This window comes from Rhinopithecus roxellana, chromosome 4 (assembly GCF_007565055.1).
Source record: "Rhinopithecus roxellana isolate Shanxi Qingling chromosome 4, ASM756505v1, whole genome shotgun sequence".
Classification (NCBI taxonomy): domain Eukaryota; kingdom Metazoa; phylum Chordata; class Mammalia; order Primates; family Cercopithecidae; genus Rhinopithecus; species Rhinopithecus roxellana.
The window spans coordinates 125,277,275-125,301,177 of record NC_044552.1 but is presented as its reverse complement, the minus strand read 5'-3'; the positions used below and the strand labels follow the sequence as shown (position 1 = coordinate 125,301,177).

Genomic DNA, 23,903 nt, shown 5'->3' with positions numbered 1-23,903 from the left:
CACAGAGTGCTGATTGGTGCATTTATAATCCTTTAGCTAGACATATGCCTGCACTCCTCAGCCCTTCCGCGGTTGATGGGCCTGCACCAGAGGAGCTGGGGGTGGCGCCCATAGGGGAGGCTTGGGCCACGCGGTGGGGGCTCAAGCATGGGGGCCTGCAGGTCCTGAGCCCTACCCCATGGGAAGGCGGCTGAGAATTAGAGCGTGTGTGGGCGGGCCAGCAATGCTGGGGGACCCAGCACACCCTCGGCAGCTGCTGGCCCGGGTGCTAAGCCCCTCACTGCCCGGGTCGGCAGCCAGCCGGCTGCTCTGAGTGCGGGACCCTGGAGCCCACGCCTGCCCGGAACTGGCGCTGTCCCATGAACGCAGTGGGCAGCCCCGGTTCCTCCTGCGCCTCTCCCTCCACACCTCCCAGCAAGCAGAGGGAGCTGGCTTGGCCAGCCCAGAGAGGGGCTCCCACAGTGCAGTGGTGGGCTGAAGGGCTCCTCAAGTGCGGCCGGAGTGGACGCCGAGGCCAAGAAGGTGCCCAGAGAGGGAGGGTGGCTAGCACATTGTCACCTCTCACTATGACATGATCAGCTCCATAAGTAAAAGACCTGTCTTACCTGCACATTCTCAGCACAGAGCTCAGGCATTAAATAAATATTAGGGGAACTGGTTGTACTTTTCTACCAGCCCATAAATGGGCATCAGATACTCAACATGTTAAAATTATTTGAAAATCAGAGTAACTAGTTTGCTGACTTTTAGTGTGCAGCCTTTACGCCAGCTGTTGTGGCTGTGTAGGGGTCTTTTCTTCCATCCCTATTCTAGGATGCATTCAACATAAGCGAAGTGGTATTACTCACGAAAAGTGCTAATTTGTGGACGGATGCACCTAATGTTCTTGTCCCCTGGTTTCTTTTTTTTTTTTTTTTTTTTTTTGAGACGGAGTCTCGCTCTGTCGCCCGGGCTGGAGTGCAGTGGCCGGATCTCAGCTCACTGCAAGCTCCGCCTCCCGGGTTTACGCCATTCTCCTGCCTCAGCCTCCCGAGTAGCTGGGACTACAGGCGCCCGCCACCTCACCCGGCTAGTTTTTTGTATTTTTTAGTAGAGACGGGGTTTCACCATGTTAGCCAGGATGGTCTCGATCTTCTGACCTCGTGATCCGCCCGTCTCGGCCTCCCAAAGCGCTGGGATTACAGGCTTGAGCCACCGCGCCCGGCCTATCCCCTGGTTTCTTTGCACTGAAACCAATCCCAATAGCATTCTATTTCAAGGGAAAAGTTTTTTTTTTTTTTTAAACTAAGTAAATTGCTTTTTCTCACAATTTACTCACAGCAGTACCTTACACTACAAAAACCAGCAACTGGTTTCCTCTTAATGTCTACACATAATATCATTGTTAAAAATTAGAGACTTTGTCACAATTTGTATTTTTTAAGGTAAGGTAAATAAAGTATCTTATTATACAGAAGTACAAGGTCTCGTTCTTGTACATTTCGCTCTTCCCAAATATTCTGTAATCAGAACCCTGATTGCAAAACTAAGTACATGGGTTTTCAAAAGACACCAGGCCAGAGAATTCTTTCATCCTAGTCCCAATCTCGCCCCTGAAAGCGTGGGACAGGAAAGGCTGCACCACGGGATCTAAATGAGGGCTTATAAGGCCATCGGAGGCCGCGGGGCTTGGGAGGCAGGCGAGGACCCAGCGTTGCATTGCAGAGTCGAGACGACCTGGGCTGCCGTGACGCCGCAGTCGCCGGCCTTAGTTTCCCCCGCCCTGCCCGAGCGCGGCCGCCCCTCTCGCTCGAATCCGGGTACCGCCGGCGACTCGGGTCGGTCCCTTCCGGTTGGTTCCGGCGTCCGGCCTGACATGCCGGCGCTGCGGCTGCTGCTGCTGCTGCCGCGGAGGCTGCGGCTTGGGAAGCTCCGCGCTTCCGCAGGCCTGGCCTCCGCTGGCCGGGCCCACGCCGCCTGTTGCTGGACTCCGCCCCGGCCCAGCCCACTACCCTCGGGCCCCGGGCCCCGCCCTGGCCTCAACCTCTCCTCCAGCCCTTGTTTGCGGCCTGCCACCGCCGCTGCCGCCAGCCCAGACGCGCCGCCCGCATGCGCCGCGACCATGGAGCGCGCCGAAGCGGGTGAGACCTAGCTGTTCAGCGGGCCGGGGCGGGGGCGACAGGAGCCGCGGGGGCTTGGACCCGCTCTGCGCTCGACCTCTGGGAGGGCCTGACCCGCGCCGGCCCTGCTCCGAGTCTCCCTCCTTCCAGAAAGGACTCAGGGTAGCACCGAGGAGCCCGGTGCAACCGAGTGTACATAGGTGTTGCCTGTAGCGAAGCGTTTTAATGCACGCATTGTGGGTCCGACAGGAGGCGGGGGTTTGAGCCCATCCCCGAGTTTCACTTTTCTTTTTCCCTTTCTCATCCTGTGACCCTTTGCACAAACTTAATGCCAATACACATTGCTTTCGACGGTGTCGATGTGAGTAAATGTAAACAAAACCTAGTAAAATCTCGCTTTTATCTTATATCACAAATATTAACCACCTGAACCACCATACTGCCTCATTTAGGATTTTCTGCCAGGTTTGGACATGACCGCTTTTAAAATTGGCGCCAAGTCTATACTAGCGCCCGGGATGAATTTCCAGTTTGGGTCAGCGTTTGTTGTGAATTGAACTTTATGAGTGGAGCGAGTTAGGGGTTGGACTTTCGGTAAAAGGGACCGCAAACCAATTAGAGAAAAGGTGCTCCTCTGCAAGATTTTCATAGGATAAACTCATACAAGAGTATAAAGAGCATAAAAACGTTAACGTGTGCTATATAAATAGCAGTTAACTCATGTAAATATGTTTACAATTGTTAAGTGAATGGAGTGATGACAGTGAGTTTTTGCAATTAGGAAACGCTTGGGAATGGAATTTGTTAAGGAGAAATGAGCCATACTCCAGTTCCTTGTTTAAGTGCTGTGGCCTTGCAATTCAGGATCCTGTTAGCATATCTCTGTGTTTTCCTTACTCATATAAAGTTTAAGATGTTTGTAGAGGTTACTTCCTCCTTTCATCCATTTTCGGACGTTATTAACTTATTTTGTCCAGTTCTCCCCAATAATTTGGATTGTACTTTTGTTCCGTTTTTATGAGGAGGAAAGGAAAGCCTGGAGGTCAGGTAACTTGTTGATTTCTACGCAGCGGTCAACATTTACTAACGTGTAAGATGTTAATACTGTTTTTAGTAGCTAAGCCAGAACTAGAATGGATGCCTTTGGCCCTTTCTAGTTGTTCTTAGGAATAAACTTATTTATTTGTTTATTTATTTAGAGACAGAGTCTTGCTCTGTTGCTCAGGTTGAAGTGCACTGGCGCGATCATGGCTCACTAGAGCCTGGATCTGCTGGAATCATGCCAACCTCCTGTTTCAGCCTCCCCAAGTAGCGGGGACTGCAAGGTCCGTGCCAACATGACTGACTAATTTTTTTTTTTTTTTGTAGAGACGGGGTCTTGCCATGGCACCCAGGCTTGAACTCCTGGGCTCAAGCAGTCCTCTCAGAGTGCTGGGATTACAGGTGTGAGCCAACTTGCTCAGCTGGGATAAATTTACTATTTACCTAGTTGAGTGATGAGAGACTTACTTAGCAAAATTGAGTAGTCATTTATTATCCAGGTAGGAAACTTGCATTTTGTGTGACAGTGGGCGAACTGTCCATACCCTTTTTTCACTCTCTTTTTTTTTTTGAGACAGAGCCTCCCTCTGTCGCTCAGGCTGGAGTGCAGTGGCACAATCTCGGCTCACTGCAACCTGCGCCTCCCGGGTTCAAGCAATTCCTCTGCCTCAGCCTCCTGAGTAGCTGGGACTATAGGTGTGTGCCACCACACCTGGCTAATTTTTTGTATTTTTAGTAGAGATGGGGTTTCACCGCGTTAGCCAGGATGGTCTGTATCTCCTGACCTCGTGATCTGCCTGCCTTGGCCTCCCAAAGTGCTGGGATTACAGGCGTGCGCCACCTTGCCCGGCCCTGTTGGCCTATTTTTGATGAAGTCATTTGCTTCACCTATATTTTAATATTAGCATATATTTAAAGGTATGGTTTTATAATATACTTAAAATGTATGTATTGTTTTTCTTAGAAAGGTAATATTCAATTTTGAAACGTTTGAATAGCAGAAATGAGAAACATATGAATATATTCAGCATAGTTGTTAGCATTTACAAGCAGTTTATACTGTTTAGCCTTGGCCACATAGGTGGAAGAAACTCACCTTGAGTCTCAAATGAGACCTTGGACTTTTGAGTTAATGCTGGAACGAGTTGACCTTGGGGGACTATTGGGAAGAGATGATTATATTTTGCAGTGAGATTTAGGTGGCCAGGGGCAGAATAATAATAGTTTTTATGTTTGTCTCCTCCAAATCCCATGTTGAGATGTAATCCCCAATGTTGGAGGTGGGGCTTGGTGGGAGGTGTTTGGGTCATGGGGGCAGATCTCTCATGAATGCCTTGGTGCTGTTTCTGCGGTAATGAGTTCATGTGAGATCTGGTTGCTTAAACGAGGCTAGCATCTCTGCCTCTCTGTCTTGCTCTTTTTCTTGACATGTGACACATTGGCTTCCCTTTGCCTTGCACCACGATCTTAAGCTTCTCGAGGCCGTCACTAAAGCAGATGCTGGCACTGTGCTTTGTGTACGGCCTGCAGAACTAGGAGCCAAATAAACCTCTTTTGTTTAGAAATTACCCAGCCTCAGGTATTCCTTTATAGCAATGCGAATGGACTAATACAACAGGGATGTGGGTGTGTGAACAATAGTAGAGATTAATCAAATTGCAATAAAATTTTATGTTTTTTGGCATGTATGTTAACTATGGCCTATCATCATAGCTATGTTGTAAGCCATATTCTTAATGGAATACGTTTTACAGCTATTGTATCTGAAAATAGAGTATTACAAGACAATGAATTAAAGGACTTCTTTAATATCTTGAGTGGTAAATTAATCTTTAGTAAATATCTAGAGTAAAAATTATGTTAGTATTCCAGGATTCTGTTCAATCTTATTAGTTCAGACAGCATTTGTGTCTGTCAATAAAGGCATGGATTATAATGGCACTGGGGAGACTACCATCTGATAAATTTAGCAATTAACTTTATCAATTTAAACATACACCTTCTTTCTCTTACCTCCACCCAAGGTATATGATTGTTCTACCCATAGCAAGAAAGCAAACAAACAAAAAGACTAAATAGGAAATATGACTTTAAAGTTAGTACATGACCATGGGAGAGGAGTTAGGGAAACTGTAAGATCATTTGCTTCTTAATAATCAAATTTTCAGAAAAGTATTACTTAGAACCATGTATTTTAAACTAAATTTCCAGTGTTTGATGTAAAGATAGAGAGAAACAACTTGAAAGTCTTTATTGAAGAAAAAATTATAGGCCAGAACTTGTACAAATAAGAGCACATAAGTGATAGCTAAAAATAAGAATGAGAATGACTGACAAAACCTTGTTGGTTGTTTTAAAAGGTATGTGAAAAAAAATGTAGTTTTAGAGTTAAAATATAGCTATAAAAGATCTTGAGGATTACTGATTGACTCAGTTTTCATCTAATCATACGTTGAATACTGTGTTTTAGAAAATGATAAAAGCTTTATAAGTGTGTACAAAAATATAGAATGTGGTATAAATGTTTGTAACTTTATGATATGTTTGAACACAAGTGGTACTTTCTTAACAGATGTTAATTTATATTCAGTTAGCTGAGTTATTTTCATTTAGGATATAAGTTTAAATAATAACAAGCTAAATAATCCTTTTTTTCTGTTTGTGATATGTTAAAGGAGAAATTAATTCCAATGAGTGTGAAAATGTATCAAGAAAAAAGAAAATGTCGGAGGAATTTGAAGCCAATACTATGAATTCTCTGGTAGACATGCCATTTGCTACTGTAGATATTCAGGATGACTGTGGAAGTAAGTACTTTATTAAGTAAACATGTATTTAGAAGCAATGAGTAGTAAATTTAGTTGTATATATGTTATATATATATATGTTATATATATATGTTATATATATATTTTTTTCTTTGTAAGTTATTTCACTTTTAGTACTTATGTTTTTGAGTTTTAATTTTGATTTCATTTCCTTTATTTATTCTAGTTTTTTGAGACACGGTCTCACTGTGTCATCCAGGCTGGAGTGCAGTGGTGTGATCACAGTTCACTGCAGTCTTGACCTCCTAGTCTCAAGCAATCCTCCCACCTCAGACTTCCTGGTGGGAGGTAGCTGGGACCACAGGCATGTGTGCCATCATGACTGGCTACGTTTTTATTTTTTTTGTAGAGATAGGGTCTTGCCATGTTGCCCAGACTGGTCTCAAAGTCCTGGGCTCAAGCCATCCTCCTGCCTTGGCCTCCAAAAGTGCTGGGATTACAGATGTGAATGATTGTGCCTGGCCAAGTTTTGTTTTGTTTTTATTTAATAGTTTTAAAATAGATATTATTATAATCTTATATATTATATTATATAATATATATTATCCTATATATTATATGATCTTATAATATAATATTATATAGATATATCTATTGGTATAATAATATATTATTATATTAATATATAATAATAATCTGTGATAAAATAATCACAGATAATATTGACATATCTCACAAAATGTTGAGCCAGCTCATTCTTTAGTTTATAAGCTACTTCTGAAAATAATGGGCTAGATAATGCCCTTGATTATTGTGGAGCCACTGTTGATTTCAGCAGTACCCGTTTATCTAACACATGTTTACTAGCTGTTTGGTATCCTCTAAGCACTTTGCTAGGCATTGGGAGGGTCCATCGGTGAACAAGATGGGCATTATCACTGCCCCAACGGAGCTCAACAGGCTAATATTGAGAATAGGTCAACTTTTAATTAAATATTCATGTATTGGATCGATTCAGTTCTTGAGAGCTTCATTCACAAACTTTAGAGCAACAGTGCTTACTTGATTGAAATACTGCTGGAATTACATAAATATCCAAATACATGTTTTGGCCAGATGTGGTGGCTCATGCCTATATTCTTAACACTTTGGGAGGCTGAGATGGGAGGATCACTTGAGGCCAGGAGTTTGAGACCAGCTTGGTCAACATAGCGAAACCCCCATCTTTATTTTAGTAAAATAAATAAATTAAAAAAAAATCTGTTTTATGTCATTGTAAAAACAATACTGTCCATGGTATTTGGGTTTACCGCCACTGAAAATTTTAAAGATTTGACTATTGTCCAGGTTACTTGTGGGGAGGAAAATAAGGAAGAGCATCAATATATTCAAATATTTATTGACTGCATACTCTGTGCCATTCAGCTGTTTGCAGTCTTACATAAAGCCTTGCCGTGGTTTGATATGCTTTCTTCATGACTAGGGCTCTGTGGCGTAAGAAATCATCTGCTTTAGTCTCTTCATTTTGAGAAAAGAAAACTGACTTAGAGCAGTTAAGTAAATTAAATTCACACAGTGGGAAAGAACTAGTAACAGAATCTGGTTTCTGATTTATTAGTCATTTCTTTGATGAACATTTGTAGCCAGGCATTGTGTTGGACATTGGGAATGTTAAAACACATGACAGTCTTGAACGTCAAAAAGCTCCCAGCTTCGTTGGGGAGCCAGTCTGTTGACAGCTATCATCTCATAAGATGAATGCCGTACAGGCTGCTCTGGAAGTGCATGGCGTGAGGATGTGTGCAGGGAGGCATCTAACCTGGGTGTGGGAGGAGAGGGTGTTAAGGAAGCCTTCCTAGGTGTTTGGCAAGAGTAGAGGCTTGGGGGATGAGTATGAACTATCCAGGGCTTTTGAAATTATCTGACCATCAGAATTTTCTACAGAGCGATGTAAAAGCACAGATTCTTCTTTTTCAGCCTTTACCTCCTACCAGGGAATCTTTTTGTTTAAAATTTGTTTTAAACATCTCAGGTGATTCTGATGCTTAGCCAGTCTCAGAAACCACACTACTCTTTATCACAGTGTCTTCTGGAGGCAGTGAACCTGACTTGTATTTTGGGGAGGTGATACTTAAAACATATTAAGTCTCTGATATTTTATTAAGCAGTCTTTCCCATTCCATAATCCAAGGGGAAAAGGAATAAGGAAGAGGTGTTTCCTATCTTCCTTTGCAACTGCCCTGTAGAGAAGAACCATGTTTGTGAGTTTCACAGCTGTTGGGGAAGTCTTCACTGAAGAATTTACATACCTGTTAAGTAGAAGATCCTCTTAGAAAAAAGTGAGAATAGTGGCCAGGCACGGTGGCTCACGCCTGTAATCCCAGCACTTTCGGAGACCGAGGTGGGCGGATCACAAGGTTAGGAGATCGAGACCATCCTGGCTAACATGGTGAAACCCTGTCTCTACTAAAAATACAAAAAATTAGCCGGGTGTGGTGGCGGGCGCCTGTAGTCCCAGCTACTTGGGAGGCTGAGGCAGGAGAATGGCATGAACCCAGGAGGCGGAGCTTGCAGTGAGCCATTGGGCTCCGGTCTGGGCGACAGAGCGAGACTCCATCTCAAAAAAAAAAGAAAAAAAAAGAAAAAAGTGAGAATAGCAAGGATTTAATGTTTTCCTCTTAATTTCCTACTTGTCGAGCAAATAAAATGAATATATTTTAAAAATTCAATCACTTCTTTCTGATTGCACTACTTTGTCTAATTTGGACGTAAATAAAGAAGACTTCTCATGAATAACCATGTCCTATGTGCCCACCATGGACCTTACTCACCTGCACTTCTCCCTCTGAGCCTTGTTCCAGTCTCTGAATCACTCTCATTGGAGTGCATAAGTTAGATTGGAACAAGAGATGAGTCTGTTCATTCTTCCAGCTATAGGCACTTCTGATTTATACATATCTTACATATGTCTCGTGTGTATGAACACATAGCTTCTACTAGCGACAGAAAGCAAGATACTTCCAGAATCCCAGAGAGCAAATAGTATTTCTGTAGCCACCATATTCTTGTATCTCTACTGGTAAGAAGATTAATAGCCATTGTGACGAGAAAGAAGGAAGGGGCTGGATGTGTTTGTGGCATGCATTTCATTCCTGCTCTGAAAGCAATAGCTGTTTCTTCAGAGGATGTGCATTGGAAGAATGGCTAGTTCTTCATTATGAACAGGGTCTTTTCTCTCTAGGATATGGTGTATTTTTTTACCAAAGAAATGATGTTATCTATGTATATTAGGGGCTTAGGCCAGTCCACAAAAGTCTACTTTTAACTAATATATATGCTTTTTGATAATTCAGGCTTTATGAGTTAAAAGTCTTTGTGGATTAGTCTAGACTCCAAACCGCCATGTAATATATTACTTCTGTGGGAAGATGGATTTAAAATTCCAGGCTCCAACTTATACATGGGCAGTGTGGTACAAAGGGAAAAACAGAAAACTTGTGTTTTAAATTTGGGTTACTTCATTGTCTACTTGGACCTTTGACACTTAAAGTGTGAATAAAAATTCCCTCCTGTCTATCTCATAGTGTTGCTTTATGGCTAAAAAGATAATGTATGCAAGAAAGAAGTTAAAAATGTAAAATAATGAATAAATGTTATTATAAAACCTTTGAAACATACCCCTTAGTTATCTGGGGACAACTTACTCTCTCATTTTTATGATAGCATTTACTAAAACACTAAGGAACAAATAGTAAAATTCTTTGCAAACCAGAAACTACTAACTAGTTTTTCTTAAGTGAGATTTTTATAGAAATGTACAAAAACTGAGAGTTTTATTGCCAACCCTTAAACCATAAGAAAGATATAATAATAGTGTTTGTGCCTGAAACACAATATAATTAGTTTGTGGCTTGAATGGACTGAATTTGGCTTTCTTGTACATTTGGTAATCAGTCTACTCATTTCCTCCATGGTAGATGGCAACCTCAAAATTCTCAGGCTGCTGGTTATTGCCTGTGGTTCCTTTAGTTTTCTTTGGCGTGTGGAAATTGCGAGTTAACTGCCAAGAAATTCTTGCTAATAGACACCCTGGCAGAGCAATGAGGAAAGTAGTGCTAACAAAAACATCATGGGAAGGGGAATCCTTGGCAGTAGGAAAACTCCCCCTGAAATGGTTAGTGTCTCAATTGTCAGCTGTATTGCCTTCAGTGTGAGTGTGGTATCTTGATTAGGCAGCATGTGGTCTGGTTGGGTGAGATGGGTCTTTATGTGTTTTGGTTAGTTTTGTTTTTAAGAACAGACTTTTATTAGGGTTATAGTTTAGAATATTATAACAAAAATTAGAAGATAACATGCATTAGAACTAAATACAAGAATGTAAAAGTATATTAGAAGTGAAATATCCAAAGTGTATGTACAATGGAAATCTTTTAGAAATGATGGGGAGGCTGGGTGCCATGGCTCACATCTGTAATCCCAGCACTTTGGAAGGCCAAGTTGGCGGATCTCTTGAGGGCAGGAGTTTGAAGCCATCCTGGCCAACATGGTGAAACCCCATCTCTACTAAAAATACAAAAATTAGCCAGGCATGGTGGCACATACCTGTAATCCCAGCTACTAGGGAGGCTGAGGCAGGAGAATTGCTTGAATCCGGCAGGCAGAGGCTGCAGTGAGCCGAGATTGTGCCACTGCATTCCAGCCTGGGCAACACAGCCAGATTCTGTCTCAAGAAACAAAACAAAAAAGGAAATGATGAGGAGACAGTACAACCTCCATAGGGTGGACACGTTTTAGTAGAAAATCCAGCTTAGTGCGTGGTTGACTTGGATGGGGTCTTTGCTGTTTACACGGGAAATGTTGTGGGTCAGTTGATTATAAACCCAGTAAACCATCCAGAAAAACATTTGGGTTGCTGCTGTTCTGCATCTGAAAGTAGAATGGAGAGTCATTCTGCTGTTGGGAATAGGTTAGTGTGCTTCCCGCAGTGTGACTTTGTGGAGAGTTTTAGTTTAATTGATTCTAGTCTCTTAAGGGAATCACAGTTCTTAACTATCAAGCCACATTTATTGAATTTATTTAGGGATGGGATCACATTATGTTGCCTAGGCTAGTCTCAAACTCCTTGGCTCCAGTGATCCCCCCACCTCAGTCTCTTGAGTAGCTGGGATAACAGGTATGCACCACTATGCCTGGTCTCAAGCCACATTTAAATCAAGTCTTTTGATTTCCTTTTTTTTGTGTGTCATGTCTTCCCTAAATGTGGAATTCAGTTCTCCTTATATTAAAATGCTTATAATTCTTATTTTACGTCACACAGAATTCTACTCTGTAATTGGAGATTTTGAAGATATGGGAAATTGTAATTTTGCTACTTACGAATCCTAACAAGTTATTATATTTAAAAAATACTTAGATTTTAAACATCTTAAAATATAAATTGAAACTTACCTTCACCTAAAATTTGTTTTGTAGAAAAATGCTATATCAAATAAAGATTGAATCTTTGTACCTGATATAATAGGTGGTTACCCTGTGTCGATTAAAAAAATAAAAGATAAATTGTTTTCTGTGTCCTCTATAATTAATTGGGGAAGCATATACTACATATTCCAAATGTTATTATGAGAGAGCTTAAGGCAAATATCTGCCCCAAAATAACATAAATTGTTGATATCTTTTCTTTTGTTAAAAAATAAGAAAATGAATAAAAATTGGAACAAGCCCAATCACTAAATTAATTCAACACATATTTATTGAGTGTGTTATGTACTAGGTACTGTTATTGGTGCTGAGCTGAGGATGTAGTTAGTTCAGCTAGTGTGTACTTTTTCCAGGCTCAAGTTCATTCATTATCGATGACATTGGCATAATAATGGTAGCTGTCTCACAGGATTGTTGGAAAGATTCAATTCCTCAATACATGTTAAGTCCTTAAAAAAATGTAACTAGCCTCAGTACATTTTCATTAATTTAGTTTCACCAGATTTTTTCTTGCATATGTTTGCTAAATTAAATATTTATAAAAAATTTCCCTTTAAGAGCAATATTTTATAATAATAATATTGAGCACCTCTAGCACATTGCTAAATGCTTATATTTTCTTACATAATCCTCATAGAAACTTTTTTTGTTTTTTTGAGACATAGTCCTTCTCTGTCACCCAGGTTGGAGTGCAGTGGTGCGATCGTTCTCAGCTCATTGCAACCTCCGCCTCCTGGGTTCAAGCGATTCTCCTGCCTCAGCCTCCCAAGTAGCTGGGATTACAGGTGCCCGCCACCACACCTGGCTAATTTTTTTGTATTTTTAGCAGAGACAGGGTTTCATCATGTTGGCTAGGCTGGTCTCAAACTCCTGGACTCAAGTGATCCACCTGCCTCAGCCTCTCAAAGTGTTGGAATTACAAGCGTGAGCCACTGCACCTAGCACATAATTGTCATAGAAACTTAAAGAGGGAGAAGGTAAGATTATTTTTTTTAAGAAAGTTTTAGTAATTTGCCAAAGATTATTGAGATACTAAAGGGGAATAATTCTATGAAATATACGGGCAGGCGTGGTGGCTCATGCCTGTAATCCCAGCACTTTGGGAGGCTGAGGCGGGTGGATCACCTGAGGTCAGGAGTTTGAGACCAGCCTGGCCAACATGGTGAAACCCCATCTATACTAAAAATACAAAAAATTAGCTGGGTATGGTGGCGTGTCTCTGTAATCCTAGCTACTTGGGAGGCTGAGGCAGGAGAATCGCTTGAACCTGGGAGGTGGAGGTTGCAGTAAGCTGAGATTGTGCCATTGCACTACAGCCTGGGCAACAAGAGTGAAACTCAGTTTCAAAAAAATATTCTATGAAATATAGAAGATAGTATTCTAAGTCATATAGCTAAGGAATTTTAGGACTGGTTACTTTGAAGATTTTAGCTGCCTAAATAACAAGAAAAAATAAAATATCAAAACAAATCTAATTAATTCTCAACCATTTAGCTAAGAGTAAGTGTGAAAACAATGAAACCACAATAACAGATGGATGACTTAATTTTTCTCATCATTCATTTCTTTGTAGTTTTTGAGGGAATAAATAGAACTTGAGAAAAAAATTAGATAGTTTACATAAAATGACATGTGGTGCTTCAGTTAAAAAAACAAATGCACATATCAGAGAGTTACAGGCTTTGTCAGCAAGACCAGATTCATTACAACACATTAAAATGGCTACTGAAATCATTATGAAAATTAACAAGTGGATTAAATTAAATTTATAAGATGGGTTTATGAGCTGTACTCCAACTGATGACTTTTTGCTAACCAATGAAGTTAATAATCCAGTTGAAAGGTCCTGGGCGTGTGGCCAAATTTTTCTATGGCCATTGATTTTTGAGATTCTAATTGGTAAACTAGATGATTATATAAATACTTTGTTCCTTATATTTTCATATGAAAGTAAAAGTAAAGAATAATATTCAGTTGTATTTTAGAACCTACATTATGATTTCAGTGGTAAATAAAATGGAGTTTGTAATGAAAAGCGCACGGATTTTATACTTTGGCCATATATAAATAAACTTTACAGATAAAATCAGAGATGTTATGCAAACAAGAGAGAAGAGATATTGGGGCCGGGCATGGTGGCTCACACCTGTAATCTCAGCACTTTGGGAGGCTGAGGAGGGCAGATCACTTGAGGTCAGGAGTTCAAGAACAGCCTAGCCAACATGTGAAAACCTGTGTCTACTAAAAATACAAAGGTTAGCCGGGCATGGTGGTGCATGCTTGTAGTTCCAGCTATTCAGGAGGCTGAAGCATGAGAATCGCTTGAACTTGGGAGGTGGAGGTTGCAATGAGCTGAGATCGCACCACTTGCACTGTAGCCTGGGCAACAAAGTGAGACTCCATCTCAAAAAAAAAAAAGAGAGAGAGAGAGAGATTGGGCTCAGTGTGTATCAAGTGTCTGATAAATCAGCAGGGCTCACAGAATTAAGAAAAGTGTATTACAAGGGTCAGTAAAACTGTACTATAGCAATAAATACAGGATTCCTTTTTTCCCCCATCTGTCATTTGGTATTTTAAAACTACACACAGTCTGTGATGCCTAACAAGAAAATTTTAGATTATCCAGTTCAAAGGAAAGTTAAATAGTTATTGGTAAAATTATAGAAAACTAAATAAATTTAGGCAAACCATGTCCTACTTAATTTTTACCTGAAAGTATTCTGGGTTGTGGTTTTACACTATGTCATTTTCTTGATACCAGAATGGTTAGAGTTGTTATATGTTATAACCATTACCTTGAGAGATTATGATTTTTTTTTTCCTTCAAAATGGATTTATAGGATGTTTGAAATGGCAAAAATAAGTTGCTACAGACAGGAAGACAGTTTAGTGTTAAATAGATAAGGTAGAAAACATCATAAAATGCTGGAAGTGTCAGTGGTCTTTTAAATATTGTGTTAATTCTGTCCCCCTCTTTAGTATTATTCATATTGGAGTGTGAGTAAAACACAGAAAAAATGATTATATGTTTTATCTTAACAGTAAGGAATGTACTATACATGGCCACTCAATAAACAGTGTATGCAAAAAATGGAAATAAAAATTTCATAAAACAATACTTATACTTACTGTGAGCAATATACTATGTACATGACTACTGTCCCATTCCCATTCCATTCTTAAAAAGTGCTCTTTATTGGCTGGATGTGGTGGCTCACACCTGTAATCCCAGCACTTTGGGAGGCTGAGAAGGGTGGATTACCTGAGGTCAGGAGTTCGAGACCAGCCTGGCCCATAGGGTGAAAACCTGTCTCTCCTATAGTCCCAGCTACTCAGGAGGCTGAGGCAGGAGAATGGTGTAAACCCGGGAGGCCGAGCTTGCAGTGAGCTGAGATCCGGCCACTGCACGCCAGCCTGGGCGACAGAGCGAGACTCTGTCTCAAAAAAAAAAAAAAAAAAAAAAAAAAAAATAGCTGGTCATGGTGGTGGGTGCCTGAAATCCCAGTTACTCGGGAGGCTGAGGCAGGAGAATCGCTTGAACTTAGGAGGCAGAGGTTGCAGTGAACAGAGATTGCTCCATTGTACTCCAGCCTGGGCAACAAGAGCAAAACCCTGCCTCAAAAAAAAAAGAAAAAAAAAGTGTTCTTTATTATCTTCTAAGTTGATTCGATAACCCACTAGTAGGTTGATGCTTGCAATTTAGGAAAAACAACCTAGACGGTAGGTTTCTGGTTCTCAGTCTTAAATCTATTATTTAATATCACCATGAATTGTCCTAATTAGTACAAGTGTTAACAGTTAGTACCTTTACCACAAATCACAGAAAGCTAGAACTGGAAGAGACACCTGAGAGAGATTGTCTAAATGTTCCTTCCTGCCCCTGTTTTTTTTTTTTTTTTTTTTTAATGTTGCATTGTAGAAACTTTCAAGCATATATTAGAGAAAATAGGACAAGCCTCATGTATTCATTGCCTCTTCCTTACTGATTGTTTTGAGGCAGATCCCAGACATACTACTTTATCTGTAAATACTTTAGTATGTTTCTTTAAAAGGTAAAGAATCTTAAAAAAAAATTCAAAATATTCTTACTATACCAAAAAAAATGGTAATTCCTAATGTCATCAGATAACCAGACAATCTCTGATTATGTCATAATTTTAAAAAATCTGGATTATTTGAATTAGTTACCAAAATCTATGCACTATATTTAATTGATACATCTCTTGAGTCTCTTTTCATGTATACATCTCCTTTTCTCCTTTTGGGTATGTGTATGCGTGCGTGTATTGTTGAAGAAATCAGGTTATGTAGAAGTTTTGATATTCTGGTCATTTAACATTTTTCTCTGTCTCTTATACTTCTAGTAAACTGGTAGTTAGATCAAGAGGCTTAATGAAGTTTGTGACATTTGCAAGAATGCTCCAAAGATAGAATTTTTTGTTTCTTTTTGAGAGACAGGGCCTCACCCTGTCATCCACACTGGAGTACAGTGACATGATCATAGCTCACAGTAACCTCGAACTCCTGGGCTCAAGTGATTCTCCCACCTCAGGTAGCTGGGACTACAGGTGCATACCACAATGCCTGGTTAATTTCTAAATTTTTTGTAGAGATGGGGTCTTGCTGTGTTTCCCAGGCTGGTTTTAAATTCCTTGCCTTTAGTGGTCCTCCCACCTAGGCCTCTCAAAGTGCTAAGATTACAGGCATGAGCCACTGTGCCTGGCCAAAGATAGTATTTTAAATTTCCTATAGTGTGACATCAGTAGGCAAATAATGTTTGCTTGTCTTGCCTTTTTGTGATGTTAAGATTGATCAGTGGCTTCAGGTCTTATTACTCTAAAGTATCTATTGTTAAAGTTCCCCATCAACTTTCCATCTAATGGATCATCCATTGACGGTAATTGGGTTGATCTGTTACTTTGTTAAGCATTTTGAAATGGTGATATTCTAACTCTATCTTTTTGCATTGATTAGCTTGAAATTTCTATAAAGAACTTTATCTTAACTAGCTATTTAATTTCCTAAATGACTATTTGGTTATAAGGAAAGATGGAATAAATGCTTGACTTTTTTCCGTTATCATCAGATATTTAGAATCATGGTTCTCTAGACTCCTCTAAAGGTGACCTGTGAGTTTTTGGCTTTAATTTTTTTAGTATCATTAAGAATGGATGGATTTAAGTATATTTGATGTATTTAACGCCACTGAAGTTTATTCTGTTTGGTGCCACATTGTCCCATCTTTGGCCAATGGGAAGACATTTAAATTGACTTTAGAGATCTTCTCATATGATCCCAGGAGTCTTTTGAATTTCCAGAACTCTCATACATTATATGCTCCAGACCTGGAATCAGCTCTTTTTCCAAGGATTGGTAATATTTTTAAGTTCTCAGATAAACCCATTAAGTAACTTAATTAAAAGATGCTTGTTGGAAATCTGGTCTTAAGGTCTTTGGCCTTTTCACTATCCAGTGCTGCCTCTATAGATTGAAACAACACAGTACTAGTCATCTTCTCAACTGTGCTGTTCCCCCTTCTATCTTTTGTAGAGTATTTTTTTCCCAGCGCAGGTTGATAGATGCCAGATTCACCATCCCAGCATCCTGTGTTGCTTGGGGTTAGCCTTGTGTGGCGATTTGGACAATGAAATACAAGGGACAGACACTAGGAACTTATTTAGAATTGATTTGTAATTTTACCTTAAAAGGGGTCTTGCTTTTGAAATTTTTTTTTTAATTAATTTATTTTTTTTGAGGCGGAGTCTTGCTCTGTCGCCCAAGCTGGAGTGCTGGGGAGTGCACTGGCACGATCTGGGCTCACTGCAAACTCCGCCTCCCAGGTTCACGCCATTCTCCTGCCTCAGTCTCCCCAGTAGCTGGGACCACGGGCGCCCGCCACTACGCCGGGCTAAATTTTTGTATTTTTTAGTAGAGACGGGGTTTCACTGTGTTATCCAGGATGGTCTCGATCTCCTGACCTCATGATCTGCCCGCCTCAGCCTCCCAGAGTGCTGGGATTACAGGCGTGAGCCTCTGCACCCAGCCTGAAATTTATTTTTCTTTTTTTCTTTTTTTTTTTTTTTTTTTGAGACGGAGTCTCCCTCTGTCGCCCAGGCTGGAGTGCAGTGGCCGGATCTCAGCTCACTGCAAGCTACGCCTCCCGGGTTTACGCCATTCTCCTGCCTCAGCCTCCCGAGTAGCTGGGACTACAGGCGCCCGCCACCTCGCCCGGCTAGCTTTTTTGTATTTTTTAGTAGAGACGGGATTTCACCGTGTTAGCCAGGATGGTCTCGATCTCCTGACCTCGTGATCTGCCCGTCTCGGCCTCCCAAAGTGCTGGGATTACAGGCTTGAGCCACCGCGCCCGGCCTGAAATTTATTTTTCAACATTATATTTACTTAAAAAAACTGTTTAGGGATGGGTGTGGTTGCTCATGCCTGTAATCCCAGCATGTTAGGAGGCCAAGGTGGGAGGATTGCTTGAGTCCAGTAGTTCAAGACCAGCCTGGGCAACATAGTGACACCCCCACCTCTATGAAAAATGAAAAATTAATGAGCTGTGGTGGTACATACCTGTAGTCCCAGCTGCTTGGAGAGGCTGAGGTGGGAGGATCACTTGAGCCCCAGGAGTTCAAGGTTACAGTGAGCTATGATTGCATCACTACACTCCAGCCTGGGTGACAGAGTGAGATCCTGTCTCAAAACAAAACAAAAAAACAACAAAAAAAGAACTGTTCAGGACAGCTCTTCATTTTCCATACTCATAGAAGGTGCAAGTGGTCTGGATGAGTAAAAACGATGGAGAGTTTATAAATCATCTGTTTCTTTTTGGAGTTTCCTAAATGTTCTTTAGCAGATACAGATTTATCTTCCTAATTATATTTAGTTCTGGGTATTATCTAATACTTATAATAGCTAATAATAGTGTTTACTTTGTACCAGGAAGTGGTCTAAACGTTTTTATGTATTAACTCACTCAATCCTCAAAAAGATCCTATGAAGTAACTATTACTATTATTCTAAAATTACACAGGGAAGCTGAGTAAAGAGAATTTGTGTGCTTGTCTAAAATCACACAGTCACACAGCTAGTATGTGGGAGAGCCAGGATTCTAACCCAGGTGCTCTGGTTCCAACTATATTAAAATTGGCTTTCATTTTCAGAGTACTAATTTATTAACAGTAGGTGGTGGTGGGCTACAAATGTATTTAGAAGTGGATTTAAAATATATGTGTTCTTCATTAGCGTATTTTGTAGCTTCTGTTTAAAATTAGTATATTCATATTACCACAGTTAGATATAGGACCTTTTTTTCGATGTGTAAAATTGCAGGCAACCCAACGATATATTGATTTGATTTGCTGTATTAAAACTCTTATGTAAGAAATAAAACTCAATGGCATCATGAATGAGACAATTCACATAATTCTTGCAACACAGATAAAAATGCTACAAACTATTTCTTAGTAATAAAATCTAAAGTTCTGGTAAGCTTACATGTGTAAAAGAAGCTAGTAATAATTTATATTTTAAATGTGTATCCTCTAACCATGAAGAGCTATCATTAGCCACATTAATCATTAGACATATTGGTGAGAGATATAGTGATGAAATAGATGCACAAACACACCAGATAATTTTGCCTTAATTCATAATGATATGGTCAGATATATTGCCCAGGCCACCTTGCTCTTAGTTTACCCCATTTTTAGGTCTTACAAATATATGTTGTGGAAAGAAAACACATCTATTCCTACACATCCTTAGCTTTTTAATTTTAAACATGCTGTACTATTTTTCTTAGAAATTAGCATTAAAATACTCTTTGAGACATTAGCTTAAAATCATTTACTATTAATACCTCAAAGATAAACAGAATAAGAACAATTATTTTTGCTCAGTGGTTTTATGTGTAATATTAACTAGTTGTGCAGAACTTCAGTAGAGAAGCAGTTTGATACAGTAGCAAAGTTTTTCTGCTTTTCTGTTTTATCATATGTAAAATAAGGAATTTAGTTAAAGCAGAGTTGCATATGCACACAGGCGTTGGGCTGTGGGTTGAGCCCAGACTTCTTTTCACAGTCCTTCTTAAGGGAGGTAGTTACTGTGGTCTATTAGAGTTGATCCCAAAGATAAAACCAACCGAATAGGATTGAATGTAAGGTAAAGTGGTTCTTCCCTTCCTCTTTAAAAATAACACCTCAGAAAATATATTTGAATTTTCACAAAGTCTCTGTGAGGTACTCTATTTTGTTTTGTTTTGTTTTTTTTTGGAGACAGAGTCTCACTCTGTTGTCCAGGCCAGAGTGCAGTGGTATGGTCTTGGATCACTGCAACCCCTGTCTCCTGGGTTCAAGCGATTCTTGTGCCTCACCCTCCTAAGTAGCTGAGACTACAGGCATGTGCTACCATGCCCGGCTAATTTTTGTATTTTTAGAGATGAGGTTTCACCTTATTGGCCAGGCTGGTCTCACACTCCTGACCTCAAGTGATCTTCCCACTTCAGCCTCCCAAAGTGCTGGGATTACAGGCGTGAGACACCATGTCCTGCAGAGGAACTCTATTTTGAACAATGAACTACTATTCAAGAAGACATGGGTTGGAAGCTCAATTAATGGATTGTAGTTTTGCATGTATATGGAAGCCCTGATAGAATCTGTTAAAAAAAAAAAAAAAAGAAGATGATGGCATTTCACACAGATTTAGTAATTATTTCTGGGAGCATGCTTCATAATTAGAATTGTTAGATGTTGTAAATGAATCTTACAAGGATTACTTTAAAAAGTGGTATTGTAAATGCTTCTCAAATTACCTTTTGTTAAGGATCAGTTTTTAAAAAAAATTTCTTGTTTGCTGCCAATGGATACTTTTGTAAAATACAATAGAAGTGAATTATTAGAAAATGAAATAAAAGAAAAGACCTACAAAGTAGAAATCAAAATTCAGCAGACCAAATTATTCTGCCCCATTGCTATGGAAGTTTCCAAAGCATTCTCTTAATTTTTGCAACGAATAGTTTATAGCGTGACAGTGGCCACAGACCAAAACTTTGTGTGACAGTAGGGTTATGCCCTAGAAGTTACATATATACCTGTACGGGATGGTTGAAAAATGATCTTTCTTAGTGTTATGAACATTGTGGTGCCAGGAGCTGTGCCTCAGATCAGAAGTCAGCTCACTAAGGCCCTCAGGCCAAATCTGGTTAACCACTCTGCTTTGAAAATAAAGCAGGAACACAACCTGTACCCACTCATTTATGTTTTGTCTACAGCAGAGTTGAGTAGTTAATGGCAGAGACTATGTCATCTGCAATGCCTAAACTATTTACTGAGGTCCTTTACAGAAATGTTTGCAAACTCCTGCTTTAGATTTGAAAATGATACTTATGAATGATTGCTACTTATATATTGCTTTTTTTCTGACTGTATTATCTTTGTTTAAATGTATTAGACGTATTGTTTGACTTTTTTCCTCTAGTCACTGATGAACCTCAAATAAATTTGAAGAGAAGTCAAGAAAATGAATGGATCAAGAGTGATCAAGTAAAGAAGAAGAAAAAAAAGCAAAAAGATTATCAACCCAACTATTTCCTATCCATTCCAATCACCAACAAAGAGGTGCTATTTTTTAAAAAAATTATTTTTACTGTGAAATTTTATTCTAAATTTAAAGTATACGAAATGCTTATGAACCCACTTGCTCTCAGCTTCCAAGAGTCTTTGGTGGCATTTTGGCAGGACTATACAGGGAATATTTCTATTTAAGTAATAGAAATGTATCTAAACAACAAGTTTGGAAAATATTATTTATTTTTCTGAGACAGGGTCTTGCTCTTTGCAAAACCCACTTGAAAAAGTGTTGCCAGATGGCATGTCAAGGTCATTTGCAAGTGTTTTTTCATTTTATCTGAGGGACCCTTTGGAAGTAGGGAGCAGTGACCAGTTGAGAAAAGAGGATTCTGAGATCTCTGTTGGGAAAGTAAACTGGGGTTTCTTGCTGCTTAATCTTGTTTATGATAGTGATTATTTTAACATAGTTTCTTCAAAAAATTACTCAGTGTTGTAACAATTTAATATTGCACCATTAAACTTGGTAGAAATCTATTAAAATCTGAAAAATTAATGTAATAAATAATAGGAAATGGAACCAGCCCATTAGCTCCTACTGAGAAACCCCTGAGAGAGAAAACGACTGCATCTCATTACAACTACTGAAGCGGTGAGGTAGGAATTAAAATGCCGCAGGAAAGAACACCTCACTTAGAAGACTGACTGTTTTTACCCCTTGGCCCAATTTAAGAGCCGGATTTGAATTTCTGTTTGTGGGTTATAATCTCTTTGACCAGTCACATTTTCAGGTTGCCTTTCCCCTTGTTTAACTAGCATGTCTCTAGGGAATGCTAGCAAATTGTTAAAAATCAAATCAAAATTAAAATGAAAGAAATAAATATCAAAAGAAAAAATAAATTATGTTGTATCATTCTAGGGAATACCTAGTCTGTGAGACACAGTTTAGCCGGGGAGAAAATATACATAACAAGAGAAGAGTTACCTAGCCATAGAAGATTTTAGATTTGATGTAGTGAAGAATCATATTCTCATTTTACTGATACGTATTTGATTCCTTTGGTTGAGGAATACTTCTTAAAAGTCCTAATGAGGGCCAGGTGTGGTGGCTCATGCCTGTAATCTCAGCACTTTGGGAAGCTGAGGTGAGTGGATCCTTCGAGCCCAGGAATTTGAGACCAGCCTGGTTAACATGGCAAAACCCTGTCTTTATTAAAAATACAAAAATTAGCTAGGCATTGTGGCTGGCACCTGTGGTCCTAGCTACTTGGGAGGCTGAGGTGGGAGGATTGCTTGAGTCCAGGAGGCAGAGGTTGCAGTGAGCCAAGATTGCGCCACTGCAGTCCAGCCTGGGTGACAGAGCCAGACTGTATCTCAAAAAAAAAAAAAAAAGAAAAGAAAAAGAAAAATTAAAAGTCCTAGTGAAATAGTCCTTAAAAGTGTTTAGGCAATACAAAGTTAGTGTAATCAGCAATTATGCATTTTATTAAAATACTTGCAAGTTGTTTGGTTTGAAATTTAGGATTATGTATATCTATGGGGATTAGAAGAGCTCAGGGAGTGAGAGGTGCTGCTGCTTTCATGAGCAGCCAGACAGAAGCCAGGTCCTGAGGACACTGAATGTCAGACAGTTGAAGTGACTTCCCTATGGACACATGATTTGTGATTGGAAGAGAATCCAGGTTCTGTATTTTGATTTGATAGGGTCTCTCAGTCTAGATGTTCGATGAACACCTCTGAATGTCCCTTTCCCTAGACCTCTCATTTTCTGCTTCTCCCTTCACCTGTATTTCTTGCTCCTGGGGAGACTGAGCAGCATCTCTGCATCACCCCCGTGTCTGCCCTTTCTCTCCTCCTAGCTGTGTTATGGCTTCTTACCCCTTCCGGAGAAGACTGGTGGGATGATGTGCTGATGGGATAGGGAATGTGGGGAAGGGGATTGAAAGGAAGGAGGAGAGAAAAATTCTTTCCTTCCACCGCTAACTTCTAGGCTTTGCATCATAAAAGTGAAGGGAGAAAGGGGATGAGAGTCCTGTCCGCAGCTTTTGGTTTTCATCCTTTAACCTGCTGTAGCCTTTGTTTCTGCCTCCCTACCCCTGTAAGGTTGTATAGATGCTGGAAAGAGTGCAGGCTTTGGGTCTGACAGACTTGTTAATACCAACTGAGTCAGAGACTCCGCTACATATGTAGGTCAGGTTACCAACATTTTTCAAGTTTCAGTTTGTTCAGGTGTAAAATGAGGTGGGTGATAATACCTCCTTCAGATGACTGTTTTCTTTTCTTTTTTTTTTTTTTTTTGAGGCGGAGTCTCGCTCTGTCGCCCGGGCTGGAGTGCAGTGGCCGGATCTCGGCTCACTGCAAGCTCCGCCTCCCGGATTTACGCCATTCTCCTGCCTCAGCCTCCCGAGTAGCTGGGACTACAGGTGCCCGCCACCTCGCCCGGCTAGTTTTTGTATTTTTTAGTAGAGACGAGGTTTCACCGTGTTAGCCAGGATGGTCTCGATCCCTTGACCTCGTGATCTGCCCGTCTCGGCCTCCCAAAGTGCTGGGATTACAGGCTTGAGCCACCGCGCCCGGCCAAGATGACTGTTTTCTAAACCCAAATCTAGCCATGTCACCAGCCTGCTTATATACTTCAGGATTTTCCCACCGATAGGATAAAGACAACTTCTTTTCCATGTTCTCTGAGGTTTTGTCTGTTCTGTCCTCTCCCCTTCAGCCCTTGCTTTTTCTGCCCGAGCTCTTCTAGCCTTCCTTGGGCTTTCCAGGTTCCCTCGGCCCCAGGGAAAGCCTTCTCTGGCTGGAGTTTTCTCCTTGCTCCTCTTGGTTTTGTTAATGCCAGAATCTCAGCTCAAACCTCTCTACCCATGACCACCTCGTCTAGGTCAACTATCCCTTTCCTTGCCCCATTCCTGTCAGCTGAAGGCTTTCACAGCTTTCACATTTGT

At 40.3% G+C, this 23,903-nt stretch overlaps 1 protein-coding gene across 7 annotated transcripts in view; it reads left to right on the top strand.

Annotated features, from left to right (window-relative positions):
• The first annotated feature begins 1,735 nt into the window (after window positions 1–1,735).
• AKAP7 (A-kinase anchoring protein 7) overlaps window positions 1,736–23,903 on the top strand; it is a 159,582-nt gene continuing 137,414 nt past the window's right edge. For 3 of the 7 annotated variants that reach the window (XR_004056902.1, XM_030929177.1, XM_010381952.2), the window contains exons 1-3: window positions 1,740–2,120; window positions 5,816–5,947; window positions 20,867–21,006. Coding sequence is in view for 6 of the 7 variants with exons in the window: in XM_030929177.1 (XP_030785037.1) it covers window positions 1,856–2,120; window positions 5,816–5,947; window positions 20,867–21,006 (537 nt within the window). In the remaining variant the exon portion in view is untranslated. Of the gene's footprint in view, window positions 2,121–2,195; window positions 2,461–5,815; window positions 5,948–20,866; window positions 21,007–23,903 lie in introns of those variants that run through there. The other 4 variants (XM_030929178.1, XM_030929181.1, XM_030929179.1 and 1 more) reach the window with 4 other exon arrangements.